At 40.7% G+C, this 26,227-nt stretch overlaps 2 protein-coding genes across 2 annotated transcripts; one reads left to right on the top strand and one right to left on the bottom strand.

Moving 5' to 3' along the window:
• The first annotated feature begins 4,349 nt into the window (after positions 1 to 4,349).
• LOC145799889 (F-box/LRR-repeat protein At3g48880-like) lies at positions 4,350 to 5,056 on the top strand. Its single transcript, XM_082889531.1, has 2 exons — positions 4,350 to 4,447; positions 4,546 to 5,056. Exons 1-2 carry the CDS (start codon positions 4,350 to 4,352, stop codon positions 5,054 to 5,056), a joined length of 609 nt encoding a protein of 202 aa, XP_082745657.1.
• An 18,503-nt stretch (positions 5,057 to 23,559) lies between these two features.
• LOC145799888 (uncharacterized) lies at positions 23,560 to 24,675 on the bottom strand. The gene has a single exon (XM_082889530.1). It carries the CDS (start codon positions 24,673 to 24,675, stop codon positions 23,560 to 23,562), a length of 1,116 nt encoding a protein of 371 aa, XP_082745656.1.
• Positions 24,676 to 26,227: the final 1,552 nt, after the last annotated feature.

Genomic DNA, 26,227 nt, shown 5'->3' with positions numbered 1-26,227 from the left:
TGCATTGCATCTTGCATGCATCACCTTGCCTCTTGAGATGAGTATGATAGAGGTTAGGCCTCCTTGTGTGTTTATTTGGTTTGCATGCATTTTGAAATTGAAGTTGCACACTTGATTCTTTGGGCCATCATGCATGGAAATGCGTGATTGGTGGTCCGAGAATTGGGGCACATCCTCCTTTGAGTCATTAACATGATAAGGAATGTGATGGGTGCATAAATTGCTTGAACTGCATTGCCATGCAAGATTTTGCCCTCTGCTGCTGTGAGTTGCAGGTTCTGCAGGAATTTATTGCCGGCCGGCAGTATTTAGTGCCGACCGGCAGTCAATCGATGGCCGGTGGATCTATTTTGTGCCGGTGACTAAATGCTACTGCCGGTGGAAATTCTGCTCAGCCGATGATATCCCCCAGTGTCCTGAGAGGCATCCCTGAGACTTTGGCAGTTTTCAGAGGAGCAGAGCAGGGAAAACAGAGGCAAACTATGCATGGCAGTGCAATTCCGAGCCAGTCCCGAGCATGTGTTGCATCTGGCCCTCGCCCCGAGGCGGTTTACCGTTTTTCTTTAGTTTAGTTAATTTGTTAATTAATTAAGCAATTTGTAATATTTAATTAGCTTGCGTAGTTAATTAATTTGTATTATTATTTTGGCCCCTCCGAGTGAGGGCATATTTGTAATAAGTATGCGTGCGTGTGATGCATGTCTTCCAACCCCACGTCTTTCTTCCCTTTTATTTACCTGCTTATGATGGTAGACTAGGGCATATTTAAATTAGCATACCTTATGCTATGCATGCGTGCATTCATACATTTGTCTTGCATGCACCAGGCTCGGTACATCATGCTAACTGCACTCGTATTTCAATTCCAAGTTGAGTACTTGTTAGTTGCAGCATTTCACATGCCATCTTTAGGATAGCCGAGCCTGTTTAGAGTGCATCTTTGCATGTGTTGCATTAGCCATTTTTAATATGAACTAGGATCATGCATATGATTACTGACTAGTTTCTGTTTTGGCTCGGAGTACTAGGTAAGCTTTTATGCTTTAGCATATCGCATGCGTGTGAGTGTTGCCATGACAGTATGATTACCATGAGGCTAGCTGCTTATGCGATATAACTGCTTGAATGCCTGTGGATGGAGGTTGAATTACCTAAATTGGAATAATGCATTAAAACTGTGAGTTTTAAGCCCACTAGATAGTGGCAAAATCATCTTTTCTAAAAGCCCACTTGAGGGTGGAAAAATCTGCATTTTAGCCTACTTGCGAGTAGCAAACCATTTTCAAAACAAACATGAAATGTTTTGTTCCAATTTGGGCGATTTGGTCTATACTTGTTTGCTGCGCGCACAACATAGTAATTCTAGGCTAATAACCGGATTAAGAACACATGACGTTTTAAAAATTGGATATCACGGTTAGTAGAGGCCGGTCTTCAGACCGGGCGAGAGGGGGTGCTCATAGCTGACCTTCCCCGATCGTACCCAAGTTCCCGAGCCGAGGCAACTTTTGTGATGACGGACACGTGGCCTTCGGCACCGAGTCAGGGTTTCCTAAATTTCCCCATTTTAAAATATTTAGGTGGCGACTCTGTATCTGGCAAAGCGGTCCATGTTTGGCACTTCTTTTCAAAAAATCTGTTTCTCAAAACGATTTGCCGAATTTGGACGCTTTGGTTCAGATTAAGAACCGTGATACAAATCGAGTCCGAACTGTAGTAGCGAGGTCCCCCTCCGCAGGCGCGTCTACACAAGCATAAAAAAAATTCTTTGAAATCCAACACATATTAATTCTTTGAAAAGTCCCAACACATATGATCATTATCCCTTATAATAACACTTTAATACATTAAGAATAAGCATAAAAAAAAAATTCTTAAAAAGTCCAACATATATGATTATTATCAAAATATTAAACTTTAATATAATATAATAAAAAAAAACATTTAATTCCTTGAAAAGTCTAATACATATGGTTATTATCAAAATATTAAACTTTAATATAATATAAAAAAGGAAAAAAAGAAGACATTTAGATATATGATAGAATTATGTGTTATGATATGTATGATTTTTTGATTTGTTATTCAACCAATAATGTCGACTCTAATTTTATTATCAGATCATTTTTGGTGAATTTATGAGTTTTAAATATTTCTTCCGAATTCATTAAAAAAAAAAATTACAATGTGTAGTTGTTTTCAACAGATAAATATAAAACAAATACTAAGATCTATACTATATATTAAGCAAAAGGGGGTTTTAAACCTCAAGTCTTGTGGGAGCTCCAATCTCCCAATCTAAATTTTCTGATTTTTTGATTTAAAAAAAAAAACCTTAGCATTTATTAATTTCTCCTAACCCCCAAGTCTTACCATCATAATAACACTTTAATGCTTTAAGAACAAACATAAAAAATATTCTTTGAAATCCAACACATATGAATTCCTTGAAAAGTCCCAACACATATGATTATTATCCCTCATAATAACATTTTAATGCGTTAAGAACAAGTATAAAAAAAAAATTCTTGAAAAGTCCAACACATAATTATTATCAAAATATTAAACTTTAATATAATATAATAAAAAAGGACATTTAATTCCTTGAAAAGTCTAACACATATGATTATTATCAAAATATTAAACTTTAATATAATATAAAAAAGGAAAAAAAAAAGCATTTTAAAAAAAAAGACATTTAAAAATCGCAATTCACATATATAGATAATTGTAAACACAATCTGTGCGTAACACGTGTGATATGCTAATATTATATATTAAGCAAAAGGGAGTTTTTAACCCTAAGGCCTATGGGAGCTTCAATATCACAATCTGAATTTTCTAAATTTCTTATTAAAAAAAAACTCTGCAATTATTGATTTGGTCAAAATCTCCTTATTAGCATTTATTAATTTTTTTCAATCCACATGTTTTTCCACATGCCTGCATTTATTGATTTGGTCAAAATCTCCTGATCAGCATTTAAAATTCCCTCATACAAATAATTATAGATACAATCCGTGTATAGTTACTGCAACGCCCTTTCAACTTTTCCCATACATTATGGTTAGTAATAAGATTGTTAAATTATTTTTATAAAAAATCTTAAAAAACGTAATTTATATATTAAAAAAAATCTAAAACAAATATAAATATCTATAATTATCTCGTGCATAGCACGGGTGATAGGCTAGTAATATATTAAGGAAAAAGGGGTTTCTAAACCCCAAGCTTTGTGGGAGCTCCAATATCTCAATCTTAATTTTCTAAATTTTTGATTTAAAAAAAAAACCTTAGCATTTATGGATTTGGTCAAAATTCTCTGATCAACATTTATTAACTTTTTCCAATCCACATGCCTGCATTTATTAATTTGGTCAAAATCCCTGATTAGTATTTAAAATCCCCTCATACAAATAATTATAGATACAGCCCGTGCATAGTTATTGCAGTAGCCTTTTTAATTTCTCATGTACACTATGGTTAGTGATAAGATTGTTAAATTATTTTTATAAAAAATCTTAAAAAACATAATTATATATTAAAAAAAATTTAAAATAAATATAAATATCTACAAATATTCCGTGCATAACATGGGTGATAGGTTAGTTTTAGCGGAACAAAAGGGGTGTTAATCTTTGGAATTCACCAAAAAAAAAAAAAAAAAAAAAAATTCCACCATTTTAGAGTTAGTTTATCTCTCTTATACATCAGCCAATCAAGGATATATCTTCCAAACTTTTCAACTGGCAGGGGATATATAAAGTTTCGCACACACGTACACACACATAATACATACACAATTGATTCGATTGAGTAACCCAAAAAAAAAATCAGATGCTAGAAGAGTTGGTGTATCTTTCCTTTTACAAGTAATACTTTTGAAATTTTCTCTCTTTACTTGCATTTTACATTCTAGATGATTTCCAAGTGTTCAAACTTTATTCTATTGCTTCTAATTATGATGATTAACTTTTCTATATACTCTGGCTGTGAGACTTTACAATCTGTTCTTGAAACATTTGTTTCTGTTTTTTTTTTTCCTTCCTTTTTTCTCTTTATTTATTGGGAATGTATAACATGTAGTATTTTTTTTTTTTGGGGGGGGGGGGGGGGGTTTGTGGGTGTAGATGGAAGGAAAAAAATGGGAGGAATTGAATATGGATTGGTTGGTGAATGTGCTTGGGAGAGTTGGAATTGAATCACTGCTTTTAGACATTCCCTTTGTGTGCAAGTCATGGTTCAAAGCCACACTCAGTTCTCTTTGCTGGCGACGACTTAATTTTTCTCAAGTCTCAACTGCACGATTAATGTATAAATATGAAATAAAGTTTTGCTCCATCTCTACGATGAAGTTTGTCGTCAATCGTAGTGATAGATGTGCCACATATCTGTCACTTCCCAACCGTAGTCTTACAGATGAAGCATTAACTTATGTTGCAGATGGGTATGTTCTATGAATTACATTAATGGTGATGATAAAATCTAAGCAAGCTTGTTTTATCATAAAGTGGATGAATTAATTAATTTATAACTTTTTGTTAGGTGTCCTAATTTGAGGACTTTTGTGCTGCCTTATGGTCTACCTTATGAACATATGTTGAAGATCACAAACCTTATTAACAAGTGGAAAAGTTTAGAGTACCTAACACTTGGTGCAAGCTGCTTTCAGTTGCAAGGTATCATTTACCAAATCAACATTCACTGCAACAACTTTGTTGGATTGGGTGTTCCAAGTGCCTATATAGGGAAATCTGATGCTTCAGCTATTGCCAGCTTGCTCCCCAACATAAAGGAATTGGATCTAAGATGTGCAAATATTGAAAAGGAGTACCTAGTGATGATATTGAAGGGCTGTAAAGAACTTGAGTATGTTGATGTTAGTTATTGTGAAGGCTTTGATGAGGGTGACATTGATATATTAAAGCTTGCTTCTCATATCCACACTTTCAAGCCTGAGGGTTCGATGATGTTTTACTCTGATTATGATGAGTGGGATGACAACGACGACTTTGATCTTGATGAAATGTACTATTGTGGTTACAGGTCTTGCTAAGTGTTTAATGTCTTTGCTTGAATTTTTGTTCTTAAAAAAATCATTTTTTTTTTGTTTTTATTGTTAGTTTAATTGCAGCATTATAGTGTGTACTTTTTTGAGAGGCCTCAGTTCAGTTCAGTCTTTCCTTCAAGCAATTTTCTTTTACTTTTGCTCTTTGGTTTAAGAAAGTAACCTAACGATGAAAAGGTAGCCTATGACATTTGGCTACAGAGCAATGTACACAAGAAAAGGTACTTTTATTGGAAGCTACAGACAAAGGTAATTTGTGCTTAAGCAAATGAAACTTAAGAGTAGAAGGATGGCCTAATCTCTGATGCCAAATGTCAGTAGAAGCAGCATAAGTAACTTAACTACTGTAGACATGTGAGGAATCAGTGGTTGGAGTGCTATAGGCATGTGAGGAATCAATGGTTGGAGTGTGGAATTGATATAGTCCATTGGCATAAAAACCTTTATGGAGGATGGCCTTGGAAAGCTTGTCCTAAATAGTAAAAGAAGAATGATCAAATGTGATAGAGCAGTTATTATCTTTGGCCAAGTGATGCACAGAGACAAGATTAGAGTTAATAGAAGGTACATGCAAAACTTTGTTTAGTTTGAAGGAATGGTGAGGAGTAGGTAGTATACCTTGACCTGTATGAGTGATAGGAAGGGAAGAGCCATTACCAATAGTGACTTGATTACCAGCAGTGTAAGGTTGAATGGAGTTAAGTTGATGAAGATCATTGGTGATATGATCAGAAGCAGCTGAGTCCAAAAACCAGGGAGAACAAGAACCATTGTCCTCAGTTAAAGAGGTAACATATGCCTTTGATTGCTGAGACTGATATGGCTGAGAGTGAGACTGATATGGCTTTGATTGCTGGGATGGAGACACTTGTGAAGACTGAAATTGAGTATCTAGTCTATGCCAACAGTCAAGAGCTATGTGATTAGCTTTACCACAGATTTGGCACACAATGCCAAATTGTCCTCTTCCTTGAGATCTGCCACGAGAGGATCTTCCTGAATAGAATCGAGTGCCTCTCTGAGCACCTCTAGAATCACCACGAGAAGAACCTCTGTTTTGATGATAAGAGTTAAATCCTCTAGAAATATTAGAAGCAGCATGAGAGTCTGTCACAGTTGCATAAGCAACAGTTAGATCAGAACTATGTTTTAATTTTCCTTCAATGTGAATAGCTTCGGAACAAAGTAGAGCAGAGAGATCCTCCATAGAAATGGACTATGCACGAGTTTGAATAGCTACTTTAACTGCATCATATTCAGAAGGCAATCCATTCAATGTAAGAAGAACAATATCCTCATCTTCCACAAATGACGAAGCAACACGTAATTGATCAACAATACTTTTGATTTTGCTCAAATACACCTCCATTGAATCTGATTTCTTTGAAATAGAACTCAATTTGTTCTTTAACTGGTGAATATGAGACCTAGAGAGAGAGGTAAAACGTTTATCAAGAAATTGCCAGACCTGAGCACTGGTGTGAAGATGTAACACAGAAGTGAAAATCGCAGGAGAGAGAGTAGCAGTGATGCAGCTGAGTAGATGCGCATCAATCATCTTCCATTTAACAGCTTTTGGATTTGGAATTTCTATTCCGGCAGACTGTCGTATTGTGTCAACAGGACACTTCTTTGAGCCATCAACAATAGGGAGGAGATCTGTGGCTCGAAGTAGATTCTGTATTTGATTCTTCCAAATAACAAAATTTGAGCCATCCAGCTTCACTGTTACAAGAGAACTGAGATTTGATAGTAGTAGATTGAGATTGGAAGGAATAGCAGAGGACTCCATAGATGAAGCTTGAGAATTGCTCGCGAGAGCTTCTTGGTGCTCTGATACCATGATGAAAGGTAAAGTAAAACTAAGATACCTTTATTCAATTTAGCTAAGAGATTACAAGTCATGTTTATATATCAGTACAGGTAACAAACTAACAAACTATTAACCTAACCACACTTCTAACTAACCACACATCATGTAACTATGTAACTAACTAAAGCTGTTACAAACTAACTCAAACAGTTAACAGCAGATTACATTACACTTTAACAGCAGATTACATTACACTGAATGAACCTCCTCTTGGACCTCTTGGACCTCTTTCTTATCAACAAATACTAATAAAATTTATTACTAACAATAATTTCTTTTTTAAAAAATTGGGTGATGTCTTTCAACCTGAACAATTTATGACAATATTTCAACTCCATAATCTCTTTTTCTATCTTCATAGATATTATTTTATTCTTTAAAATTTTTTAGGACACTTATTAACAAAATCCAATCAATAATTGTAATAATGCCATTACTATGTTGTTTTGTATATGTAATATATTTTTTTCTTTACTATTATTCAATTCTATTATAAAAATAAAAACAAAATAATAAAAAAATAAATCGGGACATTAATTAAAAAAAGAAAAATGATTCATCTCTTAATTTGATGCACTCAATTCCACTCCCAATACTGTGAAATTAGGGAGAATAAATATGAGAAGGAAAGGAGTAAGACCGTTTCATATGAGAGTGAATCGCGTCGTTAGAATTAAAATCGAGGAGTTTCAATTAAGGGATTTAACACGTGTCATCAAAAAATACATTAAGCCTTCGTTTAGTGTGTCGGTTGGTTTTTTGATTTTTTAGCTTTTTAGTTATTTTAGCTCGGGGCTAAAAAGCCTCGTTTGGGATGAATTTTTTGACTTTTTTGATTTTTGTGAGAGAAAAAATGAAATGATTATGATTTGAATGTGACATTTTGTTTTAATGACTTTTTAGTCTATTTTGTGTCTAAAATAGCCAAAAATAGTCTGTGCCAAACATTGCCTAAATATTAATGTTACAATTAGGGGCGTTGACAAAAGGCTTTTTTGACTTTTTGAATTAAAATAGCACCAAAAGATAAAATATGTTAAAATAGCTAATAAGATAAAATATCACATCAAATTCATAATCATTTTAATTTTTTTTCTTACAAACATCACATTCAATTACAAAAAAAAATACATCTCTCTTATTAAATACAATTATTTTAGCCTACTAAAATAGTTAAAAATTAAAATAACCTACTAAAAGTATTAATTATTTATATTAAGTAATTGAGAATATATGAGAGACATAATAAATAGTGATTGATGAGGATGTATTATCACATGGTACTCCGTGATTATTATATAGTTTTTCCTTCTCTACATAATTGGGAATTAGGTTAAAGCCATTTTTTTTTGATTTTTTTTTAAACTTTTTTTAAAAAAAAAACATAAAAAAATAACTTTTAACAAACTTACTAAACAACTATGTTTTTTTTTTTTTATCAGTACTAAACAACTATGTTTGATAATCCGAATTTTAACCAACTTACTTGGCCTCGTGTACGTGCGTCAGGATCCTCTGAAGTATAAATCCTACAATGATCTCCTAAAGTGGTTCATCCAAGGGTTGATATTAATCCTCACCAAAACGACATCGTTTTGGTGAGTAAATTGAAAAAAAAAAAATCAAAATTTCATTTTTCACTCAGTTTCTAGGGAAGAGATAGAGAGAGAGAGAAAAGGACTGAGAGAGGAGAGAAGAGGAGGAGCCGCCCCACCCCGCCCTTTCCCACCCCGACGTTCTGCCGCCGCCGCTGCCACCCCACCGCCGACGCCTTCCCTGCCATACTCCAACAGTTTCACTTTTCTTTTCTTTTTTTTTTCTCTGATTTGTGTTTGTGTTCATACATATGTGAATATATATATATATATATATATATATATATATATATATATATATATCCTATATAGGAGCTGGGTTTGTGAATATTTCTTTTTATTTTTTTGTATTTATTTTTAATTTCTTTGGATTTTTCGAGCTGGGTTTCTTTGGATTTCTATGGATATATGATATATATATATCCTTTTTGATTTCTTTGGATTTTTTTGTGAATATATCCTATTTAGAAGATAAACCCGTCTCCATGCCTTCTCTCTTCAATCTGATGCCCAAGCTACCAAAAGAGAGAGAGACAAGAAGAGAGAGAGAAGAAGATAAACTCATAACTTGATGCCTTCTCTCCAATGCCAATTACAGTATTTTCTTCCTCCAAAGCCCACCTCCATGCCTTCTCTCTTCAATTTGATGCCCAATAACTTGTTAGGAAAAAAATACAACTACAAGCACAGATCCACAGAGGTGGGATTATCTTCTTGTCACTCTCTCACTCTGTTTTTTCAAAGTCCTTATTCTCAGTTTCTTCTCTCTCTCTCTCTGTAATGCTTCACAGGAACAATTCGACATTTTGAACTCTGTTTTTTTTTTTTTTTTTTTTTTTTTTTTGAAATTGCTCACCAAAACGACGTCGTTTTGGTGAGGCTAAATATCAGCCCTTAGATGGACCACTTTCGGAGATCACTGTAGGATTACCACTCCAGAGGATCCTAACGCCGTGTACGTACCCATCCAGATCATAATGTTGTAACTTGTACACAACTTTCCATTTATGTGAAATCATAATTGTGCACAACTTCCATTATTCTCAGGTCACGTGAATGCTTTTTGAGATGGAAGATTTTTTATTGATAAATTTTATTTAGAGGTATTCTAACCTAATAAGTTTATCAAAAAAAAATTATAATTTAATTAGTCCTATATATTTGTACTTTTATTTAATGAGATTAGTTTTCTTGATTCATATTTGTTGGATTATTAAATCATTATGTCTATTGTTGATGCGTATTATATAGAAAAAAGATATATACATTTCTCTTTTTTGTTGCTACCTCTATTTTGGTAGTTACCATTATTCACTTTCTTTTTTTTTTATTAGTTTCATTAACATTTGTGGTGTTGTTTCATTGTGCTAGGGTTTCGAAACTTTCTATTTGAGAGGGTTTAGAAACTATAGTTTACATATAATGGTGAAATAATATTATGTTTCTCCATTGTTGCGGGGAAGTTTTGTGTTCCACCATTGTTACTTTGTGTTCGAAGTTCTGTTCATCCATTGTTACTCTATATTCGAAAACTCTATATTTCTCCATTGTTGTAAGTCAAAACTCTGTTTATGCCTAGTCAATTTTGTTATAAACATATCCTTCAAATGTGGGTTTGGTTTGATTTAGATTGGTGGAATGGTGAACTTGTATATGTTGTTAATTTTTTTTTATCAACAAAGAAAATCTTTATTGAATACTAAACCATACAATACATATGGGAATGCATCGATAAGGATGAGAAAGAAAAAAAAAGGTAAAAAGGAAAACAAAACATAGTGTTGGTGAGAAACCAACACTAGCAGACAGGACTACAAACAAAATAGCAGATCAGAAGCCTCCATAACCAGCATAGCACTAACAGCAGATCAGTAACCTCCAAGTAAATCAGCAGCCTCCACAAACTACAACCAAAGCTGGAACAAAATCTGACCAAGACAACCTAGCAGACAGATCAAAACCGGACAAAGGCAATACAAAACTCTGTAACTGGAGCCAAAAATTCCCTTGAACCAGGCCTCCTCCACTGCTTCACACAGATATGCATAGCAGGTGAACACAAGAACACAGAAAGAAACTCTTGGGAAGTGCAGCTTTATGCAGCCCAGGATAACCAAAGGACTAAGGCTTATGAAGTGCAACTTTATGCACCCAGGAAAAGCTGATGGTCTTTGGAACACAACTGATGCCGCCCTAATCAAAATCCCAGCAGTTAAACCCCATGTCATATACTTCTGATTATTATCGATTTCATAGTCAAAGTAGTGAATCAGATACTTCTCACCCATCCACTCTCTCTCTTCTGCCATCCGATTTTCATCCTTTATAAACATTTCCAAGGGAGCATCAAATACCAAATAGCATAGTAGACAAATTGACCATGAGTGTGCAGCCACAAAGCAATAGCAGACCAGTAGGCATAACCATTCAGCCTTCCTAAAAAACTCCCCTGTGAGAGCTATCCTAATTTACAGCAGCATAATTTCAAGTTTAGAAATTCAACCCATAGAGCTATCCGAATTTGCAGCAGCTCCACCATCTCTATTCACCAGCACCAAACCAATTGCAGCCCAACTGATTTACTAGAAACATATCAGCAGTAACAGAACAAACCAAAGCTGACCAGGAGCATCCTAGCAAAGCAGACCAAAACATATCAGCATCCTACCACCATATTCAGACTGAGGCATGATTCCTATAGCCCAGACACGTTCTCACCTGATTAAGATTGTGAATAAGATCATAGACAGAGTAGTCCAAGGTAAAAGCTGACTTGACCCACACTGCAATTCTGACCTTAATGTTTTTACATAAAGCATCAAAAGAGGGCTGCACCCCATTGAACACACAATCATTCCTTTGTTTCCAGATTGACCATAAAATAGCCAAAGGGACTACACTCCATATCTTCTTTACCATTTTAGTGTGCCTACACCCAGCCCATCAATCCAGCAGGTCCTGATCTGAACAGTCGCTACTGGGAGTAACTATATCTCTTTTGGGCCGAGCTGTAAGATGGACTTTGTGGGCCCAAAGTACGAAGGACAGTGTAAAAAGGCCTTAATGTTGACTCCGGCCCAAAAGAGATATAGTTACTTCGGTCCAAGAGGATGTAAAGCTACTTCGGTCCAGAGGCAACTTGGAGTTAGGCCGGTCGAAGAGATAGTCCGGTCATTATGTATTCTGGATAGGTCGGTCGGAATGTTGCTACTTGGTAGATCAGTCCAAACACACCATGGTTCGTGCATGAGAGAACCGAGATATGGTGTAGCAAGAAAAAGAACCGAACTACAGTTAGTACGGCCTACTCTGTGGCTCAGTATAGCCAGGTTTATCTCAGTCGTATGGCAGTTCGGCCATGATGAAAACCATCCCACTTCGTTTAAGCAGTGGGGGGGGGGGTGTAAAAGGATAAGCATTATCCTTAGTAGTATGAATCCTAGGAGGACTCTGCATGGAGGAATAGAAATCCTACTAGGATTGTGCCATTCGAAACTTATAAAAAGCTCACAAACATCACCTTGGAGGAGGTAACATAATTTTGCTTTCTGAGAACATAGAGCTTTGTCTATTTGTCAAGTTTTCTGACTTAGGCATCGGAGAGGTTTCCGGCACACACCCGCCGGCTAGTTCACGTTTGTGTTTTCAGGTGATAAAGCGACGTCGTACGGAGGAGCGTGGACTTGGTCAACAGGATTATACGAGAAGGTGTATTTCTTTCCCGTACAATTGGCGCCGTCTGTGGGAAGAATAGACAAGAACAAAAACCTCTTGACTAAGCTTCTCCTTTTCTCAATCAATGGCACATATTGAGGAACTACCGCAGTCCGCCGTCGACGGGCTAACTCCAGATGGGGGCGCAAGGCGTGAAGGATTACCCTCTGTCCCTCCCATGGTAGACTTGGAACCCCAACGACATAGCTCCAGGAGGGATGGAAGGGGAAGACGAACTAACAGCCCCCGTCACTCTCGTTCACAAAGTCCTGACAGGCAAATGAGGAGAATTGATCCCCAAGCCCTGGAAGACCGCGTGAAGGAACAAGATGAATTGATAAGAAAGATGGTGGCAGACATGGAGGCCTTGAAACGCCAAGATGAAGAAAAAAGAAGTGGCGATAGGAGAGGGGCGCAAAAACAAGACGCCCCCTCGCCACTCAGAAAATCGTAGAAGGAATACTACACCCTCGCAAGGAGAGAGCAGAAGCCTCAGGACAGGCGAGACTCATTCCTTATCTTCCAAAACTCGTCACTCCAGGTCTAAGAGGACGAGATCTGAGAGATCATACAATGAATGAAGCACGTATTGGCCCTCGCACTCACACCAAACCAGATCTAGACAGACAGAGCTGCCCAGGTCATCCGACTTACGAACCGTGCTCGAAGAAAAAGCACGATGCAAGGAGGATGCCAGGGCGCGAGATCCACACAGAGTCTCTGCCTTACAGCGGTTGGCTCCTCGGACGCATGGAAGCGTCGAGGTTGGAATGCCAATACCGCGCCCAACATACGAACCAACGGACAAAGCCTTAGCAAGACTACAGACTTCACCGTTTGTTCCGGCGATCGAAAACGCGCCCCTACCAACAGGTTTCCTTCAGCCGAAATTCACTACATATGAAGGGAAGACGGACCCGTATTCACACTTGAGCCACTTTCGCCAAGTCATGGCCGTATACAGGCGAAACGAGGCCTTAATGTGCATACTCTTCCCATCAAGCCTTGGCGACCTAGGCTTGACTTGGTTCGAAAAAATTCCAGAGGGCAGCATAGCCTCCTGGGCTCAATTGGCAGAAGCGTTCGTAACAAGGTTCTGAACAAACACAAAAACACCGGTGGAGATCGACCAGTTACTCTCCATCGACATGGAGGATAAAGAGACCCTTAGATCCTATAACAGTCGCTACTGGGAAACATTCAATCAGATTGGGGACTGCCCCACCAATCTTGCCATTACGCAGTATAAAAGAGGCCTTCCAGTCGGGAACAGACTAAGGGACTCAATCACCATGACGCCACCCCTTACCATGGAAGCCCTGATGGAGAGAGTGCATCAGCACATCAGGGTAGAAGAGGATGGCGCACGTGCCAAAGCAAAATCTAGTGCGACCGCAGTACCAGAAAAGAAAACCTCAGCAAAGGTCAATACGGTAGATCGGCAGAATAGAAACGGACGTGGCAGACGAGATAACGGAGAAGACCCAGACAAATGATGGTTGAGAATCCGCACCGCCATAACAACGGTGTTCAAAAAACCGATATATCGGATTCTGAGCGAAATAAGAGATGAGCCTTTCGTCAAGTGGCCAGCCAAGCTAGGAGAAGCTCAAAAAGACTACGATGACAGATCACGGTGCACCTTCCACAAAGAAAAGGGGCACCGAACTGAGAATTGCACGCCGTTGAGACAGCACTTGGAAGAGTTGGTAGCAGCTGGTCACTTGGACAAATACATTGAAGGAGGGACACAGCCAGCCCCCCAGGATCATAATAACCCCAATGGAATGCCGATCGACGCCCCACCACAAGGCATCATCAATGTAATACATGGAATCTTTGAACCTGAGCGTGTATGCGAGCTCAAGGGATCAATCAAAAAGGCTGAGCACTTTAGAGAAGTACAAAGTGCCCAACCTGCCATTAAGAAGGGGAAGACAGAGACAAAAAACGTCATGTCCTTTTCGGACAAAGACTTAGATCGAATATATTGCCCCCACAATGATGCCTTGGTCGTCACTCTCCGAGTCAAGGATTTTGACGTCAAGCGGATTCTGATTGACCAGGGTAGTTCATGTGAGATCATGTACTACGAAACATTCAAACAGCTGAAGTTGCAAGACAAAGACTTGGCGCCTGCCGTGTCTCCCCTGATTGGATTCAACTCCATGCCAGAATGGCCTGTCGGCAAGATAATTCTTCCAGTCAGAGCAGGAAGCGTGACAAAACAAGTGGAGTTCTGGGTGTTGAAGGTCCCCTCCACTTACAACATCATCCTGGGCAGAACATGGCTGCATGCCATGCGATCGGTGGCGTCATCTTACCACCAAGTAATGAGGTTCCCCAACGACATTGGTATAATTGAAGAAGTCTATGGAGATCAGATCATGTCAAAGCAATGTTTCGCCACGGTGAATGACAGCCGCACTGCCAAAGGATACGTTCATTCGGTGGAAGAACCCGAAAGTAATGAGCTATTCGCAGACGTTGGCAAAGCGGCGGACCAGAAAGCAGTGGAGGACTTGGTAGAGGTAAAAATAGATGAAAAGAACCCGGATAAGTTCTTTTTGCTCGGTTCGTCGTTGTCCAGCACTGAGAGATTAGAGGTCTTGGAATTCTTGACCTCTAACATCGAAGTGTTCGCCTGGACACCCTACGACATGCCAGGCATTGACCCAAACTTCATCTGTCACCAACTCAATGTCCACCCATCCGCCAGACCAGTCATTCAGCGCACTCGTAGATCGGTACTTCACCATGACGAAATAGTGGCAGAAGAAGTTGGTAACCTGCTGGAGGCAAGAGCAATTAGAGAGGTGCACTACCCAAAATGGATCTCCAACACGGTCGTAGTGCCAAAGAAGAATGGCAAATGGCGTGTCTGCGTCGATTACAAAACAGTTAACAAGGCGTGCCCAAAAGACAGCTTTCCTCTACCAAGGATAGATCAACTGGTAGACCTAACGGCGGGACACAGCTTTCTGGATGCATACAGAGGCTACCACCAAATCGCCATGCATGAACCAGACCAGGAGGTCACATCCTTTACAACACCAAGAGGACTATATTGCTACAAGGTCATGCCCTTTGGCCTAAAGAACGCAGGGGCGACATTGCAACGGATGGTCAACAAGATGTTTGAACCATTGTTAGGTAGAACAATGGAGGCTTACATCGATGACATGGTGGTCAAAAGCAAGGATGAGAATGACCATCTCAAGGACTTGGGAGAAATGTTTGAAGTCTTGAAGAAGCGCAAGTTGCACCTCAATGCGTCCAAGTGCGCATTCGGAGTAGGATCTGGCAAATTCTTGGGCTTCCTTGTGACCAACCGGGGTATAGAAGCAGACCCCTCCCAGATCAAAGCAATCCAGGAGTTGGAAAGACCAAACTCAGTCAAACAAGTGTAGCATCTCGCCGGCATGGCGGCTGCGCTCAATCGGTTCATAAGCAGATCGTCAGACAGACTACGACCATTCTTTCAAGCTTTAAAGGCCAAGTTTGAGTGGGATGAAGAATGCGACCAAGCTCTGGAAAGCTTAAAGGAACATATGTCTTCCCCACCACTGCTTGTCACCCCAGTACCTGGTGAAGAACTTTTCTTATACCTGGCAGTCTCTCAGCACGCAGTTAGCGCAGTGTTGGTTCGTGCAGAAGGAATCCAACACCTGCCCATCTATTATGTCAGCAAGACATTGCTAGGAGCCGAAACGAGGTATTTGCCACTAGAGAAGCTAGCATTAGCCTTAATGATGGCCTCAAGGAAATTGGCACACTACTTTCATGCCCACACCATAGTTGTCCTCACAGCTTTTCCACTAAAAGCTTTGTTTGAGAGGGCGAACTTTTATGGGCGAATCTTGAAGTGGGCAGTAGAGTTGGGACAATTCGACATCAAGTTCCAACCCAGAACCGCAGTAAAAGCCCAATCCTTGGCAGACTTCGTCGCAGAGTTTACTCCTGGAAGTCATCATATCTGCCCAGTCGACTTAACTGACACAACCGAACTAGGGATGAAAGTTGACGCCGGAATAGCACAACCCCTAGCAGAAAGCACTCAGTCAGACTCCAAGGCAGACCAGACTAAAAACAACAAAGAAGAAGCAAACCAAGACTCACCAACAGCCCAATCAGATGGCGAGGGGCAGACAGCAAGCATGGACATTGAAGAAAACACCACTCTTGACCCCACGACATCGTCTGACCCTTCAACTTGCTGGAAGTTGTTCGTTGGAGAGATGTGGAAGCTCTTTGTGGACGGAGCATCCAACCGGCATGATGCAGGATTTGGCATAGTCCTCATCTCTCCAGACGGCCTGGTTATAGAGCAAGCAATCAACCTTGGCTTTCCAGCATCAAACAATGAAACGGAGTATGAAGCGCTTCTTGCAGGACTCAAATCAGCATACTACATGAAGGCCACCGAACTAATGGTATACAGCAACTCTCTGCTGGTGGTAAACCAAATTTCTGGCGACTACGAAGCAAAGGATGACAGGATGGCCAAGTACCAAGAATTGGTCAGAACAGATATCAAAAAGTTTGATGTAGTAAGAATAGAACAAATTGGCAGGGAGGAAAACAGCAGAGCAGACGAGCTAGCAGGCTTTGCCTCAATGGCAGATGCATCCATCCCTCATCCATTGCTCATCGACTACTTACCAAGACCAAGCATAGAAGACCCCGAAGCAGAAGAGGTATGTTGCGCAGAATTAGGCCCCTCTTGGATGGATCCCATCATCCTGTTCCTAAAAGACGGCATCCTACCAGAAGAGAAAAAAGAAGCCAACATAATAAGAGCGAAGTCACAGCGATTTTGGCTATCTCCATCTTTGGCATTATACAAGAAGTCATTCTCAGGGCCTTACCTAAAGTGCGTTCATCCCAACAAAGTGGAAGCATTCTTGTTCGAAATACACGAAGGGGTATGTGGAAGCCATCAAGGGGGAAGATCGCTAGCTTACAGGGCCATTTTGCAAGGATATTGGTGGCCATATATGCAGGCAGACTCAGAGAAATATGTGAAGAAGTGTGAGAAATGCCAAAAATTCGCGCACCAAATACATCAACCAGCAAGAGAACTCCTACCATTAACTAGCCCATGGCCTTTCGCAATGTGGGGCTTGGACATAGTAGGACCACTTCCAAAAGCTCCTGGCAACAGGAAGTTCTTTCTCGCAGCAACAGACTACTTCACAAAGTGGGTGGAAGCAGAAGCATTGGCATCAATCAAAGAAAAAGATGTGAAGAAGTTTGTTTGGCAGAATATCATCACTCGGTTTGGCATACCAAAAGCCCTAATCTCAGACAATGGTACTCAGTTCGACGGCAGAATCTTCAGAAGCTTTTGTGAGGAGTACAAGATAGAGTTCTACAATTCTACACCGGCATACCCTCAAGCAAATGGGCAAGCAGAAGCATCAAATAAAGTCGTCTTGGATGGACTTAAGAAAAGGCTAGAAAAGGCGAAAGGCAAGTGGGCGGATGAACTTCCTCATGTTTTATGGGCTTACCGCACCACACCTCGGCGATCAACAGGAGAAACACCATTCTCCTTAGCTTACGGAATGGAAGCAGTAATCCCACTGGAAGTTGGCCTCCCCACAATTCGAAGCGAAAATTTTGATCCAAACTTGAATGGAGAAGTCGTAACATTGGAACTTGATCTTGCAGAAGAAAGAAGAGAAAGAGCACTGGTTCACATCGCCTCATACCAACGAGAGTTAATCAGAAAATACAACAAAAAGGTGCATCCAAGACAATTCAAGATCGGCGATTGGGTACTGCGCAAAGTAATGGGAAACACCTTGATCCCAGGAGATGGAAAGTTAGGGCCAAACTAGGAAGGTCCTTACAAGGTGGTTGGGTTAGCAGGCAAAGGGGCATACCACCTAGAAGACAAGGACGGCAAAGCAATCCCTAGGCCATGGAACACGACCAATCTCAAGTTATTTTACTTTTAGCTTTTCTTTTTCAAACATATGTAATTTTTTCTTTCTTCAATAAAACAAGCAATTCTTTTCAGCACGAGTTGTTCTTTGTAAAAGTTAGCTTTAGTAAAGGTACATTGCAAGCATTTTATTCTAAGTTAGCTGGAAAAACTAACTTAGAGGTTGGCTGGATTAAACCAACACCTTCCTAAGCCCAGGATAAGGATCCAGGCTGCAGGACGTTTGGTCGGAATAACCAAGCATTTTATTCTAAGTTAGCTGGAAAAACTAACTTAGAGGTTGGCTGGATTAAACCAACACCTTCCTAAGCCCAGGATAAGGATCCAGGCTGCAGGACGTTTGGTCGGAATAACCAAACATTATTCTAAGTTAGCTGGAAAAACTAACTTAGAGGTTGGCTGGATTAAACCAACACCTTCCTAAGCCTAGGATAAGGATCCAGGCTGCAGGACGTTTGGTCGGAATAACCAAATATTATTCTAAGTTAGCTGGAAAAACTAACTTAGAGGTTGGCTAGAATAAACCAACTCTTGTTACTCTTCAGCCGAAGTAAGGGTATGGCTGAAGAGTGGTTGGCTGGAATAAACCAACTCTTGTTACTCTTCAGCCGAAGTAAGGGCATGGCTGAAGAGTGGTTGGCTGGAATTAACCAACTCTTGTTACTCTTCAGCCGAAGTAAGGGCATGGCTGAAGAGTGGTTGGCTGGAATTAACCAACTCTTGTTACTCTTCAGCCGAAGTAAAGGAATGGCTGAAGAGTGGTTGGCTGGAATAAACTCTTCAGCCGAAGTAAGGGAATGGCTGAAGAGTGGTTGGCTGGAATAAACCAACTCTTGTTACTCTTCAGCCGAAGTAAGGGCATGGCTGAAAAAGTGGTTGGCTGGATAAACCAACTCTGTGTACTCCTCAGCCGAAGTGATTATATCGGCTAAGGAGTGGTTGGCTGGTAAGCATAGTTTAACCACCTAAAACCGAAATAGCAGTTGAAGTAATAGAAGGCATTACAAAGTACAGGCATACATATCAGAACCGGAATGAGAGTTCAAGCAAAATTTTCATTCATTGAAAAGCCATTACAGGGGCATTACAGGGGCATAGCCCGGTTACAAAGTCAAAGTAACAAAAGAAAAAAGTACAAATTCAGTTAAAAAGATCATCAATCTCGGCATCAAAAGCTGCATCAGCATCAGCATGAAGACCAGCTTCAGATGGGAGCTCACTCACGGTTGGAAGAGTGGTTTCGGCTGGAACCACGGTTTCACCTGGAAGATCAATAGTCAGGTCTTCCACCGGGGGCTCCAACCGAACTGTCTGGTCCACACTAACAACCGGAGTATCCTCAGAAGAAGAGTCTTCATCAGAATCTGAGCCTTCAAGGAACTGCTGCTGCATGGCATTCGCATACTCCGCAAGGGAATTCGGTATGAAGTAGGCTGGAGGGTTGAAGACCTCGGTCTGTTGATCATGACCGAGCTTCTCAACAGCAGCCCTCCAGCCGCACTTGAAGAATAGCTCCTTGGCAGCTGCGCACTGCTTGGCATAAGCATCCTCTGCCTTCTTGAAGCCTTGTTTGCCGGCTTCTTTTGCGCTCTCCTTTATTTCGGCATCTTTCTTCCTTTCAAGCTTAACCAGCTCGCGCAGGTACTTGTCTTTCAGAGCTATGGCAGCCTTCTGCCTTTCATCTTCGGCCGAACTAACCAGTCCGGTCAGTCGGCTGTTTTCAGCTTGTAGCTCGGCCATTTGCTTCTTGATGTCTTCTAGCTCGGCCGACTTAACTTCAGTTTCTGCCACAGCTTGCCTTGTAGTTTTTCTGAGTTCCAACACTTTCTTGTGAGTGTTGTAGTTTTTCTGAATTGCCTGACAAAACAAAGACTTCCCATGAGCCGAAGTAAAAGTTTAAAAAACTAGACCGAAAAACGGACAGAGCTACTTACCAGGATCATGGACTTTGTGGCAGACCGGATGGACTTTAGTTCGGTGTTTAACTGCTTCTGGTGGTGCTCCATATCCTTGGGGAGGCACGCACTCCTGGCCAGGCTAAAGGCCAACTGGTGATCTTTTTCGGCGACAACCGAATCAGCATCTAGGATATCTCGGTCGTTGAAACTGAGCTTTGGTGCCCAGCTGGTGATAGTTCGGTCGGTAGGCTGCGGCTGGGGGCTCAGTGGCAGAATCGGTGGAACAGCAGTCTCATCTTCTACCAAACTTGGTTTAGACTCGGTGGTTCGGGCGCGCTTGGTTCGGCGCGATGAAGACGGCTGTTGAGAGGGGAGGGCCACAACGGCAGGCTGCGTTTGGCTTGGTAACGATACTTCGGGCCTGCTTGTCTCGGTCAGAAGCACCCTTAGTCTGTTCTTCTTGGTCATTTCCTCTTCAGCAGTTAAAGGAATTAATCTTATTTGTGGCAAGTTTGGGTCCGGCTCCGGGGCGCCTTCGAGAAGAAAGTTAGTTACTCTGGCCTTTCGGCGACCACTGTATCGGTAGGTCGGCTCGAAATTCAGCAATTTGGCCCAACTACGTTCAGGATATCGTAGTGCGGCTCGCAAAATCGCAAGGTTTGGATAGCTGTATAAGGAATGGAGGTGGGCGGAATCTGCGAAAGAAGAACTGTTAGTTCGGTTGATAGACTAACAAACCGAAATAAAAAAATACTAGGAAGGAGACCGAAGTCAAATTACCGGGCTCTCCTTTTTTCTAATTTATAGGTCGGCCAGGAATTGGGGCTTGAAAATCCTCAAAGTTCCCAGAGACCCAGAAAAAATCATCATCGTTTAAATCTTTGTCCGGTGTATATTTAATTATCTTCTCTCGGCGGCGACGTATTCTAAGATAATAAACCCACCCATCTTCTTTTGAGCCTATGGAATATTGGTAGAAGATTTCGGCCAGGCCAAGGTTTAGTCCGGCTTGGTGGTTCAGTGCGGCGATTCCCATAATGATACGATATGAATTGGTGGACAGTTGGGTAGGGCATAATCTAGTCTGCCTAAGAAATTCACAGATCAATGGTTGGACTGGAAACCGTAGTCCGGTTTCTATAATGGATAAAAGGGTAAAGGGGAGAAAGCCTTCATTATCCCATGGGATGACATCTTTTTTGGCTAAAGTCAAGTGGACATCATCAGGTATGTTATAGTCCTTTCTGAATTGGGCTAAATCGCCCGGAGTATCTACCAGATACCTATACTTCCCCATTTAATTTATAAGTTACTAATAAGTTAAGTTCGGTCGAGAGAATGTGCTCAGTAGCTCGGTTGAGCACACGAAGGAGTGCCTGGGCAACCTAAGTCTGCAAAGTAAAAAACAAAGGGGTTAAGCACAGATCATTAGACCGTGCTACAAATTAAAAGCAAGGTAAAAGAGCCCTACTTCGGCTTCGTGGACAGGTACTATCTCGGTTAAGCAAAATGCATGGTAGCTCGGTTTGAGCAGGGTTCTTATTAAGCCAGATCTGACGAGCATCTCGGCACGTTGGCTTTGGAAACAAATTCTGTTAGACCGGTTCATAGTCTAGGGGCAGCTTTTTGAGTTTGGTCTAAGGAACTAAGAAAGCTGGATTAGCCCCAAAGGCTCCAATCGGTTCAACTTTGAGTTTTGTTACTTCGGCTGAGCCTCTAGGGGCAGCTTTCTGAGTTTGGTTCAGAAACTTAGAAAGCTGGCTTAGCCCCAAAAGCTTAGCTCGGTTGAAGACCGAGGTTCCTAGTTTAATATGTTCAAACTTCGTTCGGTGATCTTATTTCGGCTAAAGTGAATCAAGAGTTGGTGACTCATTGAAACTTTTGTTATTTATACAAGTTCTAGTTCGGTTATTGTTTAAAGTGATCTACCTATAAATGACAAACGGTATCCTGGTTCGGTTGCTACATGATTTTGGATCTAAGACTAGTTTTCTACAGAATAGTTCATACACGCATGAGTTCTGCTAATGTTTTTCCAAGAAAGTACAGAAGCAAAGCAGAAATGGAAGAAAATGTTTTGCAAAAGTACAGTAAACAAAATGCATAGAACAGGTACGAAGGTAAAGCAGGGAAGGGAGATGGATTTGCTTACCAGATTGAATAAAAGAGGACTGGAGTCAGAAACGGTAGCAGCAAATGAAGAACACAAGCTTGATAAATGAAGAAGTAAAGGCACAGAGAGAGAAGACGAAGAATAGTAAGGAAAGTGATTCAAAAAATGAAAGGGTTGTTTTGTTTAATGGACGAAAGGGCGGGACTGTTCAAAAATTTCATAGTACGAGGGCGGCGTGACAGCTGCCCCCAGCCTATCAAAGCCTGCCACGTGTCATTGGAAAGGGAAGCGTTACAGTCGTGACTGAAGAGACGTTTTGACCGGACAAAACAGAGACCGGAGTAAAATTAGCTCGGCTTAAAGGATTAAGATTTTTTTTAGCTCGGCCGGAGAGGCTAAAGGGTTTTTAGCTCGGTTGGAAAGGCTTAAAAACTCCAGCTCGGCTGGAAGACTGATAATCCCAATCATGCTGAGCAGATGGAATTAAGGGGCAATTGAGAGGGTAATTTTTGGTGAAAATTGGGCCGAGCTGTAAGATGGACTTTGTGGGCCCAAAGTACGAAGGACAGTGTAAAAAGGCCTTAATGTTGACTCCGGCCCAAAAGAGATATAGTTACTCCGGCCCAAGAGAGGTAAAGTTACTTCGGTCCAAGAGGATGTAAAGCTACTCCGGTCCAGAGGTAACTTGGAGTTAGGCCGGTCGAAGAGATAGTCCGGTCATTATGTATTCTGGATAGGTCGGTCGGAATGTTGCTACTCGGTAGATCGGTCCAAACACACCATGGTTCGTGCATGAGAGAACCGAGATATGGTGTAGCAAGAAAAAGAATCGAACTACAGTTAGTACGGCATACTCTGTGGCTCAGTATAGCCAGGTTTATCTTAGTCGTATGGCAGTTCGGCCATGATGAAAACCATCCCACTTGGTTTAAGCAGTGGGGGGTGGGTGTAAAAGGATAAGCATTATCCTTAGGAGTATGAATCCTAGGAGGACTCTGCATGGAGGAATAGAAATCCTACTAGGATTGTGCCATTCGAAACTTATAAAAAGCTCACAAACATCACCTTGGAGGAGGTAACATAATTTTGCTTTATGAGAACATAGAGCTTTGTCTATTTGTCAAGTTTTCTGACTTAGGCATCGGAGAGGTTTCCGGCACACACCCGCCGGCTAGTTCACGTTTGTGTTTTCAGGTGATAAAGCGACGTCGTACGGAGGAGCGTGGACTTGGTCAACAGGATTATACGAGAAGGTGTATTTCTTTCCCGTACAAGGAGCATCCTAGCAAAGCAAACAAAAACATATCAGCAGAGCAGACCAAAACATATCAGCATTCTACCACCATATTCAGACTGAGGCATGATTCCTATAGCCCAGACACGTTCTCACCTGATTAAGATTGTGAATAAGATCATAGACAGAGTAGTCCAAGGTAAAAGCTGACTTGACCCACACTGCAATTCTGACCTTAATGTTTGCACATAAAGCATCAAAAGAGGGCTGCACCCCATTGAACACACAATCATTCCTTTGTTTCCAGATTGACCATAAAATAGCCAAAGGGACTACACTCCATATCTTCTTTACCATCTTAGTGTGCCTACACCCAGCCCACCAATCCAGCAGGTCCTGATCTGAACCTGGTAAAACCCATTGTAGCCTCCACCAATTAACAAAGTAAGACCAGATCAGCCAAACAAAAGGACATTGGAGTAGAACATGAAAAGAAGTTTCCTCTATCTCTTTACAAAAAATACAACAAACATCCACATTGCCATTAAGTATACCAATCCTTCTCAAGAAACTAGTAGTCTTAATTCTACCCCTCCAAGCCAACCAACCGAAAAATTGAACTCTTGGTGGTGCAGTATTCTTCGACAGTGAACTTGAGGCCATGCAAGGAGGACCAAAACCTAGTTCAAACCAATGATAGGCAGCAGAAACACTGAAAACACCAGCTGGAGTAGCATTCCATTTCAAACAGTCCGGAACATTGGCTTTGAGCAAAGAGAAGCTGCTGAGATGGACTGAAAGTCTCCTCAGTTCCTCTTCTTCCCAAGCAAAGAGGGATCTTCTAAAATTAAAAACCCAATTCCCAAAAGCATCTCTATTGGAATGGTACAGAGATACCGACCCATCTTTGGCATTTGATAGTGAGTAGAGTCTCGAAAACTCATCGCTGAGGAAAAACCCACCTGACCAACGATGAGTCCAAAATCTAGCTCTCTGACCAACACCAATCAAAACAACTGCATTGCTACTAAAGAAGTGAAGAAGCTCTGGCCTAGAGGCTACAATGTTGACAATATCACCCCAGATTTTAGACATCTTGCCAACCCTATCTGTTGAAGGGAACCAGCCCCTACCTTGCTTAATGTACTTCCCACAAATCACCTCCTTCCAGAAGGAGTTTTCTTCAGCACCAAACCTCCACCACCACTTTAGTAAAAGACAAATATTCATAACTTTTACTCTACTAACACCTAGCCCTCCAATACTTTTACTTTTGGAAACATCCTCCCTTTTACCAAATGTACTTTCCTTCTTAAATCAAAACCACCCCATAAGAAAGCAGATTGTATTCTATCAATCTCTTTTGCAACCACCTCGGGCATTTTGAAGAGAGGGAGATAAAAAAATAGGCAAGCTAGCAAGGACAGATTTGATCAAGGTCAATCTCCCAGGGAAGGATAAAAATCTTCTCTTCCAGGAAACAAGACGAAGCTTGCACTTATCAATCACAGGTTGCCAGGTTCTTCTCCTACTTGGGCTAGCACCTAATGGCAGACCCAAATACTTAAGAGGCAAGATTTGATGATAACAATTCAGACTTGTAGCGAACTCTTGGCCCAACTCAACAGGAATTCCCACCATACAGACCACGCTCTTATTGTAGTTAATCCTAAGGCCTGATACAATTTCAAAGCACCTTAGGATTCTTTTAATATTGGCTACCTCCCCTCGTTTAGCTTCACAAAACAAAATAGTATCATCTGCAAATTGTAAATGGGTGAGCCTAAGACCACTTGAGCCTACAGAGGCCCCTCTGAGTAGTCCCAAATGCTTGGCTGTTTCCAGCAAAATGTTGAGGGTTTCAACCACAATAATAAACAGAAATGGTGATAGTGGATCACCTTGCCTTAGCCTCCTCTGTGGACAAAATTTTGGGGTTGGAGATCCATTAACCAAAACTAAAATTCTTGCAGTTGCTACACATTCCTTCATCCAACTTACCCATTTACTCCCAAAACAAAAGTTTGACAGCATAGAAAACAAAAATTTCCAATTAATTGAGTCAAAGGCTTTTTCAAAATCGAGTTTAAGCACAATACCACTCTCGCCAGCCTTCTTCCAGCCATCTACTATCTCATTTGCAATAAGGATACCGTCGAAGATATATCTACCCTTGATGAAAGCTGATTGAGTTTCATTTATGATACTTGGCAACACCTGGGACAACCTGTTAGATAGAACCTTGGCCAATATTTTGTACAATGAACCTACTAAACTGATAGGCCTATATTCACTTAGGCAAGTTGGGTTCTCAACTTTAGGAATTAAAGTAATGAAAGAGCTGTTTAAACCATGGACCAACTTAGCATTAAGGTGAACATCCCTCATAAAGTGCAAGACATCCTCCTTAACTATACTCAATCATTTCTGAAAAAAGCCCAAATTAAAACCATCTAGCCCAGGAGCCTTGTTACCCCCACAGGATTTGATGGCATTACTGATTTCCACCTCTGTGAACTCAGCCTCTAAAAGGCTGAAAACATTGGCATCCCTAATTGACTTAAAAGGGCCATTAATGGAAGGTCTTTTCTTCCAAGGCTCAGCAAAAAGATTTCTAAAATGATTCAACACCTCTAATTTAACACCTGTGGGATCTTCAATATTAATTCCATTCACTAGAATTGAGCATAAGGCATTCCTATTGCGCCTGCAACTTGCCACAGAATGGAAAAAAGAGGTGTTTCTGTCGCCCGATGTTGCCCTGTTGAGTCTAGATTTTTGG

Source organism: Camellia sinensis, chromosome 9 (genome assembly GCF_055761805.1).
Source record: "Camellia sinensis isolate YWXY chromosome 9, ASM5576180v1, whole genome shotgun sequence".
Lineage (NCBI taxonomy): Eukaryota > Viridiplantae > Streptophyta > Magnoliopsida > Ericales > Theaceae > Camellia > Camellia sinensis.
The sequence above is the reverse complement of the archived record's forward strand: the minus strand, read 5'-3'. Positions and strand labels throughout refer to the sequence as shown.